At 36.1% G+C, this 12,859-nt stretch overlaps 2 protein-coding genes across 15 annotated transcripts in view; one reads left to right on the plus strand and one right to left on the minus strand.

Annotated features, from left to right (window-relative positions):
- Positions 1-12,859, minus strand: part of prcp (prolylcarboxypeptidase (angiotensinase C)) — a 107,751-nt gene that overhangs the window by 60,478 nt on the left and 34,414 nt on the right. For 9 of the 14 annotated variants that reach the window (XR_015508491.1, XR_015508493.1, XR_015508492.1 and 6 more), the window contains 4 exon segments: positions 11,638-11,778; positions 10,677-10,778; positions 10,405-10,586; positions 9,293-9,444 (listed from right to left, as the gene is read on the minus strand). Coding sequence is in view for 6 of the 14 variants with exons in the window: in XM_087282698.1 (XP_087138824.1) it covers positions 9,293-9,444; positions 10,405-10,586; positions 10,677-10,778; positions 11,638-11,778 (577 nt within the window). In the remaining 8 variants the exon portion in view is untranslated. 14 annotated transcript variants of the gene reach the window in all.
- LOC147840519 (general transcription factor II-I repeat domain-containing protein 2A-like) lies at positions 2,457-8,156 on the plus strand. Its single transcript, XM_087283718.1, has one exon. The coding sequence runs from the start codon at positions 5,066-5,068 to the stop codon at positions 6,170-6,172; it is 1,107 nt and encodes a 368-aa protein (XP_087139844.1). The 5' UTR covers positions 2,457-5,065; the 3' UTR covers positions 6,173-8,156.

A 12,859-nucleotide genomic window follows, 5' to 3' on the forward strand; every position in this document is an offset into this window, starting at 1 on the left:
CACATCACACAGAAATTGCAGGTCTACTGCTGTCTAGTTCATTAAGTTTAGTTGTGCTATGTTATGTCTTCAGTGATCAACTTGTGATTAACTAAAACTACATAAACAACCTCAATGAGGAAGCAGTAGACCAACAACTTCTGTATGCTGCAAAGTAAAATTGAGTGAAATTGGTATTTTGTCAATTGAATCTCGTGTGCGCTAAAGAGATGGAGATGCAAATCTGTCTAGCAGCAATGTAAAATGGTAGCACATATTCTAAATGAAGTAGGCTACTTCATACAAACAATAACGTTGTTTTCTTCACATAACAATGAAAAACTTTGCTCTCTACCTTGTGTGATGCTCGTGCACCGATTTCCTCTGTGGACAAAACTGATTGCGAGTTCTCAAATATACGCTGCTCACGCGCAAATTTTCTCGCTCTCAAATATGCACTGCTCACACACATTTTCCTGCACGCTCTCAGAGATTATATACAGAATTTGTGTCTTGTGTTTCCTCTTCCTTTTGTGCTTTTTGATATGATTTATATTGAGGCACTATTTATTAACAAAAACCAAAATACTAAAATAGACTTACATATTACATTTTTTATCTAATAAACCATAACATTTTGGCTGTATGTTTTATGATTAGATATTTCCAGTTTCAAACACTTAAAGACACAGAGAATAGAGGTTGGATGTAAAGAATGCATTTTGTTTTACAAACATTTATTAAACATCCAAAAGGTTCACCATACTAATCAAATAAAAAACATTTAAACAAAAAATATAACTAACGCAAGCAGAAATGTAACTGTGATAAAAATAAGGAAAAACTTGATTAGGTATTATAGCCTACTGTACTATTCACTCTTTAAATAAATCTCACTATCAATCCCATTTTATCATGGCAACTAAAATAAAGTGAACACGTCTCTGCTGTCTTCCACATTATTGATGAGATTGTGGAGGACATTTTCCATGTCATCCTCTTCATTTTGAGGAAAAACTGTTCCACAGGGCCCCTGAACACATCTATTGGCATGGACAGGGTTTTGAACAGTACTATAGTAAAGTACTTTAATTAATCTGTTGGGGTAATATTATAGTTGCTATGGTAACACAAGTGTAATATAAACAAATGACCCAGTGCTGTAGTTTTTTTACAGTATTGGGTATATTATACTACAATTCACCACACTTTACTGTAGAAAAACTACACTCTGTATTTCATTTTATTAGTTCACTATTCTTAATACTACAGTATGCTGAAGCATTCATTAACAACTTGTAAATAATACTAGGCTTAAACATAGGCAGTATACCTAACTCTCAAAAACACTAGTATTTATTATAGAATTTACCTTAACCTCATAGTTTTTCGTGTATTGTTACTAAATAGTTTAGCAATATATAAACCATATCAACATTCTGGAATAATCAATTTATCAGGAGGATCTCTAGAGAGCAAAAGCAGGAAAATTATGAAGCGCCAGTGTGGACAAAACTCAAGCAAACGCAGAGACTGAATACGCGCGTGAGAGACCAGCCAATCAGATTGAAGTACCTGCCCACTGGTGAAAGTAATGTCAGAGCCAATCAGATTTTTCTTTCTTTTCATAAAGAACGGGGTTCGAATCCCACTTAGGCACTTGTAAACAATCATTTTAGAACATTTTGTCAAAAATCCCTACTGAAAAACAGCTTAAACCAGCCTAGGCTGGTTGGCTGGTTTTAGAGGGGTTTTGGCCATTTCCAGGCTGGTTTCCAGCTATTTCCAGCCTGGTCTTAGCTGGTCAGGCTGGGAGATGACCAGCTAAAACCAGCTATGTCCAGCTTAAACCAGGCTGGTCAAGCTGGTTTTAGCTGGATTTTGCTGGTCAGTTTCCAGCCTGACCAGCTAAGACCAGGATGGAAATGGCTGGAAACCAGCCTGGAAATGACCAAAACCCCTCTAAAACCAGCCTGGTCGACCAGCTAAAACCAGCTTACCAGCCTAGGCTGGTTTAAGCTGGATTTTTCTGCAGGGATATTGTTATGTTTAACCATTTATTAGAGCCACAAAGTATCTAAAACTTGTTTTCATGTTTGAATAGCCAGTAAATGTGCTAAATAAATTAAAATAGAAATACCCACAGTGAAACAGTTATATAAATTTAAATATTAGTTTAAATACATTCATAGTGGTTTTAAATATCTTTTAATATGTAAAGTAGAGAAGTTCACATTCAACAAACTGAATAAAACAAGTCTTCGTTTTTAGTTTATTTAAAAACAATTACAAATGGAGTAATTCAACTCACAATTAAATGATCTCATTGAGTGATGGAATAATAAAGGTAAAACTTTAATTGAATGATCAGTCAAGTGTTTCCAAATGAAATCTGTTAAAATAAGAGTCCTACAAAACAGGAAGAAAGACACTCATGAAACAAAATGTGATTGTTAATTGTATTTTTTATTAGATGGTTGGTTTTAAGTACTTTAAAAATAGTAGATAATCCTTAAATATAGAGGGGGAAATACAGAAAAACAAACAAACAGAAATTCAACAATATATATGCATTACATTACAATCTCGCAATAAAAAATTTAATTAAAAACCATATAGAGAACTAAAATATTGCTAAGAGGCATAACATCAACAATAATAAAAATACCTTTAAGGTTTTAAATACTAAATAAAATTAATAGTATTAATCCAAAATATGAAAAATGTAACACTTTACAATAAGGTTGTATTAATTAATTAAGTTTATGCATGTACTAATGTGAACAAACAATGCAGTGCAGTTCATTACAGTATTCATTATTTTATGCTTTAATTAATGGAAATAAAATTATTGGTTAATTCTTGTTAACTCACAGTGCATTAACATTAATGTTAACAAGCATAACTTTAAATTGTAATAATGCAATAGTAAATGTTAAACTATAATTAATAAAGGTTTAGAAGTATAGTTCATTATTAGTTCATGTTAGTACATAGATTAACTAAAAAAACCTTATTGCAAAATGTCACCAGAAAATAACAAAAAACTCTTTTTTTTACAGTTTTAAGAGCTTTAAAAATAAATTATATATCTAGTTATTATGGCATGTAATAAATGTTACTACTAATTAGTTAGAAAATACTGTCAGAGGATGGGCAAAACACAAAGATAAAACATAATATGCGCATTGACACAAACGACCAAATGAAAAAAAAAAACTTAAATTACAGCCATGTTCATTCATAATTATATGATATAAATCACGAGAGGGTAAATTTGGTTTAAAAAAACTGAAGTTCATTGACTTATACACAACAGTAAAACAATGCTTTTGCACAACAGTAACACGTTGCGAGTAGTAAAGTCTCTTACCTTTGACAGATGTTGTAAATCCGCTGAATAAAACAAAAGGAGCAGATCGCGTATGTGTTTATTTCACTCTCCGAGTCAGAATGAAAATGGCATCTTCAAATTTCCCGCTGGTGCAAAAACACGGAAGTGCGCCACAAAGCGCTAGTGGTCGAAAGTATGCGTGCATGCTCTGTCTCACACACGCACACACATGCAGAGATAGAGCGTTCTGTGTCAACATACTTTTTATCTTTGGGCTTTTTATAGAAATTAGCAAGTCTTTACAAGTCAATAGGCGCAAGTCCAAGTGAAAGTCCAAGTCATTTATGTTCAAGTCCAAGTCGAGTTGCAAGTCTTTTTATATTTTGTCAAGTCGAGTCTGAAGTCATCAAATTCATGACTCGAGTCTGACTCGAGTCCAAGTCACATGACTCGAGTCCACACCTCTGATAGAAACTGTGTTCATCTTAACTAAAAGCTTCTGCGTGTTTGCTGGCCTTACGCATCGCGCACCTGTCGGTCAGTCAGCACAAATCCCCAAAGGATTAATCAATAGCGCACAGCACTATACGGTTACAGAAAAAGTTTGAGCTGTTATGATTCACTTACCTTTTAGTACGTTTTGAAGCGATTATAATCCGCTATTAAAAACCACAACAACAATAACTGAATGTTTTGAATGCATAATGTAGCCGTGGCGGGATGCCCGCCATGGAAGAATGAATGTAGCGGAAACCAAGCTCTTTAAAAGTTCTCTGTAGTTGTCTTGACAACACAAAAAGCTGCTCTGGGATGAGCCGCGTGCAAAAAATGCCCCTCTTAACGCAAAGGCGCATTCAATCGGCCCCTTATGCAGCCAAACTAAAAATATATAAAATAATAATTTTAATCGTTTAACTGATAGCATTAATCGGTCACAAACGCACCCTTTCGGTTAACGGTTAATCGATTATTTTGAGCATCCCTAGTTCCTGCCCCTGCCTGCCACTTAGCTACATATCTGCAGCCTGCCACCTACCTAGCTACAGCCTGCATCTTATAGGCCTATATATTATAGGTAGATACAGACTGGTACAGACTGATGTGACTGGAGTGGGGTGGGGGTGTTTTATTTATACATATATACGCCTTTTTTTTAGGTGAGGGAATGGAAGTTTTGAGTGAGTTCCCCCACTTTTTTCCCTAGGACTTGACCCCTGGCACAGCAGTCAGAAAAAGATTGAATTGAAGAGAGGCCGGCAGTCGGCAGGAGAGTTTGTGTGTGGGCCACACCTGGAATCAATTAGAATTAGAACAGACAGAGAAGAATTAGATTTTATTACAGAATTAGATTTGGTCATACCCCCATCATGACTTCATCAAAGCCTGCATTGAAGAGAAAGATTGATGACGAGCACAGACAATTTCAGGAAAAGTGGGAGACGCAGTATTTCTTTGTTGAGCACAGGGGCATCCCCACATGTCTTGTTTGCACAGAGAAAGTTGCAGTGCACAAGGAATACAACTTGAAACACCATTATTCAACTAAACATGCTGAGGAATGTGCAAAATATCAGGGGGATGAGAGAGCCAAGCGAGTTGCCAGTCTTAAAGCATGTATACTGAGGCAACAAGATTTCTTCAAGAAATCAACCAAAGAGAATGTTGCATCAGTCGCAGCTAGTTACATGGTTAGTGAGATGATTGCTAAGGCAGGGAAACCATTCACAGAAGGAGAGTTTGTTTAAAAAATGCATGTTACAGGCTGCAAGTATTATCTGTCCGGAAAAGAAAGGTCAGTTTAGCAACCTCAGTCTTTCTGCCAACACTGTGGCAGAGCGCATTTCTGACATGTCAAGTGACATTTATCATCAACTGTGTGAGAAAGCCAAATGTTTTGATGCATACGACGTCGCTCTTGACGAGAGCACAGACATAACAGACACTGCTCAGCTCACAATTTATGTCCGTGGTGTTGACTGCAATTTTGAATTGACGGAGGAGCTGCTCACAATAATTCCAATGCATGGCCAGACCACCGCTAATGAGATATTTCGTCATCTGTGTGATACCCTTAAGAATGCAGGTTTGCCATGGAAGAGGTTAGTTGGAATAACAACCGACGGAGCGCCATCGATGATAGGGAGGAAAAATGGACTGGTGGCACTTGTTAAAAAAAAACTTCAAGAGGAGGGTGTAGAGGAGGCCACTGCTCTTCACTGCATTATCCATCAGCAGGCCCTTTGCAGCAAATGCCTGCCGTGTGACAATGTGATGTCTGTTGTTTTGAAATGCGTAAACCTAATCAGATCCAGGCGATTAAAGCACAGGAGTTTCCGTGCTTTTTTAGAGGAAATGGAGTCAGAATATGGAGATGTGCTCTATTTCACCGAGATACGTTGGCTCAGCAGGGGAAATGTCCTGAAAAGATTTTTTGAGTTGAGAGAAGAAGTGAAAGCCTTCATGGAGAAGGATGGGAAGGCTGTTTCTGAGTTGAGTGATCACAAATGGCTTATGGACTTAGCTTTTCTTGTTGACATCACACATAAGCTGAATATACTAAACAAGATGTTACAAGGCCAGGGGCAGCTCGTCAGCGCTGCCTATGACAATGTGAGAGCATTCTCCACAAAACTTGTGTTATGGAAATCCCAGCTCTCTCAGACAAACCTTTGCCATTTCCCAGCATGCAAGGCACTTGTGGATGCAGGCATACCATTCAGTGGTGAGAAATATGTTGATGCTATTTTTAAGCTAGAGAAGGAATTTGATCACAGATTTGCAGACTTCAAAACGCACAGAGCCACTTTCCAAATTTTTGTGGACCCCTTTTCCTCCTGTGCTTCAAATGGAGCTCATTGACCTGCAATGCAACTCTGATCTCAAAGTCAAGTTCAGGGAGATGAGTGGAAAAGCAGACATGCATGGGCAATTTTCGAGAGAATTGCCACCCAGCTTCCCTGAGCTTTCCCGAATGTTCAAGCGGACCATGTGCCTTTTTGGGAGCACATATTTGTGTGAGAAGTTATTCTCCACCTTGAACTTTAAAAAGTCAAAGTACAGGTCTAGACTTAATGATGATCATCTTCAAGCCATACTGAGGGTCTCAACTGCTTCCGCTCTAAAGCCAAATGTGTTTCAGATTTGTGAGAAGAAGCACTGTCAAGTCTCTGGCAGCAAGAAGTAGGCAAAAGATGCCATGTTTAGAAGAACTGTTCATTATCTTCACTCAATGTTCTATTAATGTTTAGAAGAAATAATTAAAACTGCTAATAATGACATTTGAGGACTTTTTTTTTTGTGAAATGCCTTATTGATCAGACTTTGCCTCCTGCGGCCCCCAGGTAAATTGAGTTTGAGACCCCTGGTCTATGGCATCCTCAAAATAGCAATGCACCTTAACACACCTTCTTTCTAGACCAGCACACCCATGATTCCACAAAGTGGTGAAAATGGAGTTGCTATTTAAATAATGTGTCGCAAAAAGTGAAAACTAGGGTTGAGCTGATTTAAAAATAGTGACAAATCACGGCAAATTGCGCAGGGTGTATAAAAGAGCCCATAGTGTCAAAAATATTCCATGGTCTGTCAAAATTCTGATTGGCTGGAAAGGTGTGCAAAAAGATTGTTTAATGCACAAGTAGTTCCAGTCAATTGTTAACATAGTTTGAAAGAAATGCTCTTCCCTCAAACATTACTATTAAACATATAATCTCAGCCATATTTACATTGTCACATCTAAAGCGAGCATGCCAGTGTGTGGCTGGGCCAGTCGTGTTTCCACAGTCATTGGCGGGGCCTGATCAGACCTCTATCGCAGTTTCCTTGGTGCATTGGTGTGTTGGAAGCAAAGGCAGAGTTTGCCCAAGAGGGTTTGCAGCAAGATGCCCAAAGGGGAAAAAGTTGCTGGTTAGTTAAAGATGTGTTTGCATAAAAACACTTCAAGGGTGATTTTTTACTATTACATTGCCCTTATGTTTTCTTAAATTCAAGAGTGTTGCAAAAAAAATGTTAATTACTACTTAAGGGTTTCTAAAAAATCAAATCTTTAACAAAAAGAGTTTTACATAATGTGACAATTTTCAATAATCTGAGTTATCTTTTGACTATCTTTTGTTTTTATTTTATAAAAATCAATTAGATTATTACCTATAATTTTTTTTTTTATCTAGAAGTTCAGGGAACACAGTCTCTATGTTTTAATATCTAAGTGGCTTTATTTAAATAAGAATGCCAGACTTATCTGAGATGACTTCATGAATGCAGCAAAGGTAAGTTTTCAATAAAGAACTCTCTCTGATGGAATAAGAGACTCCTGGGGCCTGTCTCAGTAACGAGGTTCAACCAACTCAGAGTTTAAACTTGAACTCTGAGTTGATTTACTGAGAGTTTAAAAACTCAGAGTTTTCATTTTCAGAAGTTTAAGTTGAGTTTAGCGTGCACACCACAACTATAAAAAGACATTATCAATGGAGCACAGATATTACGATTCACCATGGCAACATCTGAAAAAAAGAGATCAGCATTTCTTGCTCCACTTGATGTGCTCATGCTAAATTATAGCAAATATGACCATATGTTTAAAAAAGCAACACCACTGCATTAATAAAACAGAGTTAGCATAGGAAAACATAGCTGATCAAGTTAATGCGTTATTTTACATGCGTTATTTAGAGTATTTAAATATTTAAGTATAATAAAATAAGTAATTTTATGTGTGGCGTTTATACAATTTTTACACTTGTTTCCACTTTTATACACGTTGATCAGTTTTAATAGATTTAAAAGTGCACTTGTCTCCCTCTATTATTGATCAAGTGATAAAGGTTGATATGACATTAAGAATGTCAGCAGAACTAAAAAATAGTTTTAGAACAAGTAATAATCCCATTAATTACAGTACATGTCAAAGGTCAGTGAATTTAAGCTAATTATTTATTAAAAAAAAGGACAAGCCACTCTCGTATGTGACTTTGATCTTTGTGTGACTGAAATGTACTGTAGGCAATAGCTGTTTCCATCCAAATATATCATTAAAATTTATGTGCAAAACTGGAATAAAAGATGTGCAAATGAAGCAGTGTTTCCATCCAAAAAAATCAAAGAGAACCAAGTTATCATTTTCCGATTAACTGGCGGTAAATATCAACAGTAAAAACACCATTTACTGCGGTAGAAGAAGCTTGGTCAATCTTTTCCTTATTTAACAAACATACTTGCGCCTCAGGCAACTTTGAACATACTTGCGCCTTTGATGCCATGAGCCGCTCTTGACACTCCCGAGGTAATTAATAATTAAACAATAACATTAATACTGAAATGGTTAATGAGTTTTAGAATGACCAAAACAACATTTCAGATGTTCTACAGTGTGCTCAGCCTGCTGGTTTGTCTAGTCACACACATCTTCATTATAATCTATATGACAAAGCTTTTCTTATTGCACATACTGAAATTTTTTCAGTAAAATTGTTTCCATTGCATTTTATGTGCATCTTTTCTTATCAAATAAAAGTTTATCCTACTCAGTTATGCATATGTTTTATTATGCATATTATAAGTTATGAGCATCATGATGTTTCCGTCAATCATTTTTTATTAGCATATCCAAAATGAGTATTAAAATAGGTGGGAACGTAAGGCTAAGGCGAGAAATACCGCTTCGATTTAAAAAAAGATGAGACCAACAGAAAATCAAAGTTTAGAGAATAAAACCTGCTCCTGACCAGGTTAGGATCACAGAGTAAGTCACTACGGTAACTGACTCTAAGTTAAAGCTCCTTCACTTTCAGAAACAGGCTTGACTTACCCTGCTTTCTCGAGTTTGACAAACCTGCCATTTTAAAATGGAAAAGCCAGAGTTTCTCTCATTTCCGGGTTAAAATACTCTGAGTTTTCACTTAACCTCCTTTCTAAAATGGGCCCCTGGTCTTCACTTTTGAGTTCATAACATGGGAAAGTTGCAAAACTATCTTTACTAACCTGTTGCAGAGAGCCTGTCAATAGCAGCCCATGAGCTCCTGATGCTGCTGCTGCAGTTGGAGCCACTGATGGTGAAGTCACGAGTGACCACACGGTAAAACTCTCCACATGGCACAATAAATTGCCAGATGGGAGCAGACGCTGCAAGAGCCCTGAAAACACCAGCTCAAAATCACTGATTAACTCATTTCACAGTAGAAGAATTAAACAATTATCATGAACCCCCCTACTGAATCACATCCCAGTCCTTAATTAGACGCATGGTTACACACTGCATTTAGGCATTTTAGTTTACATGCACCTAGTGACACTTTAAATTATATATTGTACTTATGCAATTTTAATAAGAAATCTTACATTTAAATATATACTATACTAACTGTGACCTTTAAGTGCATCTCAAGTCATTTAAAGTTAATTTACACAGGATTTAACTTCCACTTAATACTGGTAAAAATACATTGTAACAAGTAAGACATACCATCATACATGGATTAAAATGCATTAAATAGCTAGGAATTATTATTATTTTTTGTTGCATTTACAGTGGTATGGAAAAAGCTGATTTTTGGATTTTGTTTTTCCCTTATTAATAAAAACCTTAATTAAAAAAAAATTCTGATGCGTTTTTTTTGTGTTATCTTTGACTAATATTTAAATTTGTTTGATAATCTAAAACATTAAAGTATAACAAAAAAAAAAAAAACAATAAATCCGCCTTGGGCAAACATCGCACTACTGTACAAACAATGATTGAATGGCATGAAACTAAAAAAGCTTTAATTCAGCTATTCAGATTTAATATTAATACTATTATTATTATTATTATTATTAAGAGTTGAAGTAGTAATGTTCTTTTTCATACAGTGTAAATGCTGTTCAATTTATCGAATAATGATGAAGTATCAGTTTTGACAGCAACACTGTTTTCAGTATTAATAGTAAAAATTGTGTTTCTGACACTAAATATTGATAGCTTTGTGTCACAAAAAAAAAATAAAATAAAAAACAATTGAAAACACAGCAAATCAGTAAAAGTTTTTTTTTATAATATTTCACTGAATGTATAGTGTATATATAGTATTCAACATATTAGCATAGCAATTACTCACCCTACAACACCATTGGGATACTTCATCCTCAGCCAGGCTGCTAGCATCCCTCCATAGGAGCCGCCTATTGCGATAACTGAACTCTTCTCAGCGCCAGGCTGGCTTTTTTTAAGAGCTTTTATGAGCACTGCAAAGTCAGCTAAAACCTGTTCTGATGTCAGGTAGTTCAGATACTTGGCGTTCTGAAAGAAAATAAAGACAATTCAGATGGCAAAGGATGGTATCAAAAATATGATCCATGATTCTCGCCACAACAAGGAGTCTTGACTTACGCTGTATGACTCCTCTCCAAAAGGCAGAGACTCTCCGTAGTAGCGATGTTCAGCAAAAACCAGCAAAGCTCCCAGCTCCTCTGCTACATCCCACATGAAACCCTTAGGACAAGGAGGCAGAGAAATAGAACTTAATTTTTTTGTAAAAATATGAAGTTAATTAACATTGTTTAGCTTCACTGAAGTGGTGATGCCTGTATATTTCATAATCATGTATATCATCACAAAATCTCAACAGTGACCATTGAGAAGGAATGAGACCTTTGTTTACTACAGAAACCTGACCTCGAGCCCAAGACCTCAACCAAAAAAAATGCTACCAGCACAAGGCAGTGCCTTAATCGGTGTGAGATAGGTCAGAAACACGGTAAGCACAGATGTATATGAGCTAAGCTTAGGGTTAATACCGCCAGTCAGGCACTTCCAACACTCAAATGTATGTTCACTGGAAAATAAACTGGACTCAATACAACTGAACAGATCTGCACAGCACAAGTCACAAGATTGCTAACGTGGAATGGCAGTAAAATTCTATTTGACTTTACGTGTATAGTGATTTATGTCATTGCTAAGTTTGAGTCAAAAGTGAAATTACACAATGGTTAAAAAATTTTAAATGACAGGAGCAAAATTAACATGTTGCCATCATTACCATTAATCAACAAGTGTTAATATAGGAGGTATTTTTTTTACAATGTAAACCGACAAACTGAACCAACAGTTTTGTGAACCATCCTACACTTAGTGTTTATCATACAACTCAGACAACAATGAAACAAACAGCTCCTCATTCATTTTCCACTTCCCTTGGTGCATCATCTTTATTGTTAGGAGTGTGTCCTCATCTAGATCATTTTGCAACAGGTCATGTTTACTGTAACCTCTGCAGCTCCAGGCCCATAAACACAATTTATATATCACATAATTTCATTACAAAGTTTAGTTAAAAATGCATATTTACAGTGTTGTTACAGAACCATGTGATGTCCCCTTCATTGCCTGTGTAGAACAGGATTGGGCCTCCATCCTTGTGCCAATGCTGGTCATTGAGGAGATACCTCTGCTTAAACGTGCCATTCTCCAAAAAGCCAAAGTGGTCAATCTGTAAATCAAATACATTTGAATTATCCATTGACTAATATTCATATTCACACACTCACACGTTTGTTTTTGTAAATTGTGGTGAATGGTTTCCATTGTTTTTACACTGTAAAAACTGTTTAACTTTTCTGGGGGAAAAAAAAAATAACTTTTTCTGTGTGATTTATAAGATTTTTGAAAAATGAGGACATCAGCAATGCCCTCATATTTCACCACCTTCTTGTAATAACATACCTATGACATTATACAGTTTTTCTCAAATGCGCGCACACACACACACACACACACACACACACACACACACACACACAAATCTGAAATTATTTACTCAGCCTCACCTTGCTTAAAATCTTTGTGAGTTTTGGTTTAGGCCATTGACTGCCATAGTATTTATTTTTCTTACAATTGAAGTCAATGGCCACCAGTTTCCAAACTTGGAAAAAAAAACTTGCAAATGTTGAAAGCATCTAAGAATGAGAAGATGATGAATACAAATGCAAATGTCATCAGCATGCCATAAGAATAAAAAAAGCCTTTAGACAAACTATTGTTTGGGGTTGATTATTTTCGGCATGCTTCTGTTTGTAAGTACAATCAATTATAATGTTATTACACTTCTGTCTGAGCTTTATGTACAGTAAGCACTGTCTTTTTTCCTGGGTATTCTTCTCAATCTTCTGGCCTTCAGCCATCTTGTATTGTTGAGTCCAAATCTTCTGAGCAGGAAAGAGAGATAATTAGCCTCAATTTGTATTCAAATCTACTGCAAGCGCCAGGGATGCCACATTAGTTCTGGTTTCCACAGAACTGTGATATCCATTCATCCAGTCCAGAGCTCATCCACTGTCTTCTCCATTTCCATAAATTCTCCAAGTTTGGATAAAATAGTCAAAAGAATGTGAACATTTATTCCCAGAGCTACAATGTTGCAGTACTTCACAGGTTTCTATCTTCTTGAATTCTGCTCAATGCTTAATAAAGAATGTTCTCTCTGGTGGTTTTTTTTTTTTTTTTTTTTGATAAATAGCCTTTTTCTCCTCCCTTTGGCAACAAAAGAGGCGGAAATTTTATGAGTCAGTGAC

The sequence above is a fragment of the Danio rerio genome, chromosome 15, assembly GCF_052040795.2.
Source record: "Danio rerio strain M-AB ecotype USA chromosome 15, GRCz13ab, whole genome shotgun sequence".
Taxonomy (NCBI): domain Eukaryota; kingdom Metazoa; phylum Chordata; class Actinopteri; order Cypriniformes; family Danionidae; genus Danio; species Danio rerio.

Bases quoted from the DNA above. Each gene is read 5' to 3' on its own strand.
- LOC147840519 (XM_087283718.1), top strand. From the start codon at position 5,066: ATGTTACAGGCTGCAAGTATTATCTGTCCGGAAAAGAAAGGTCAGTTT.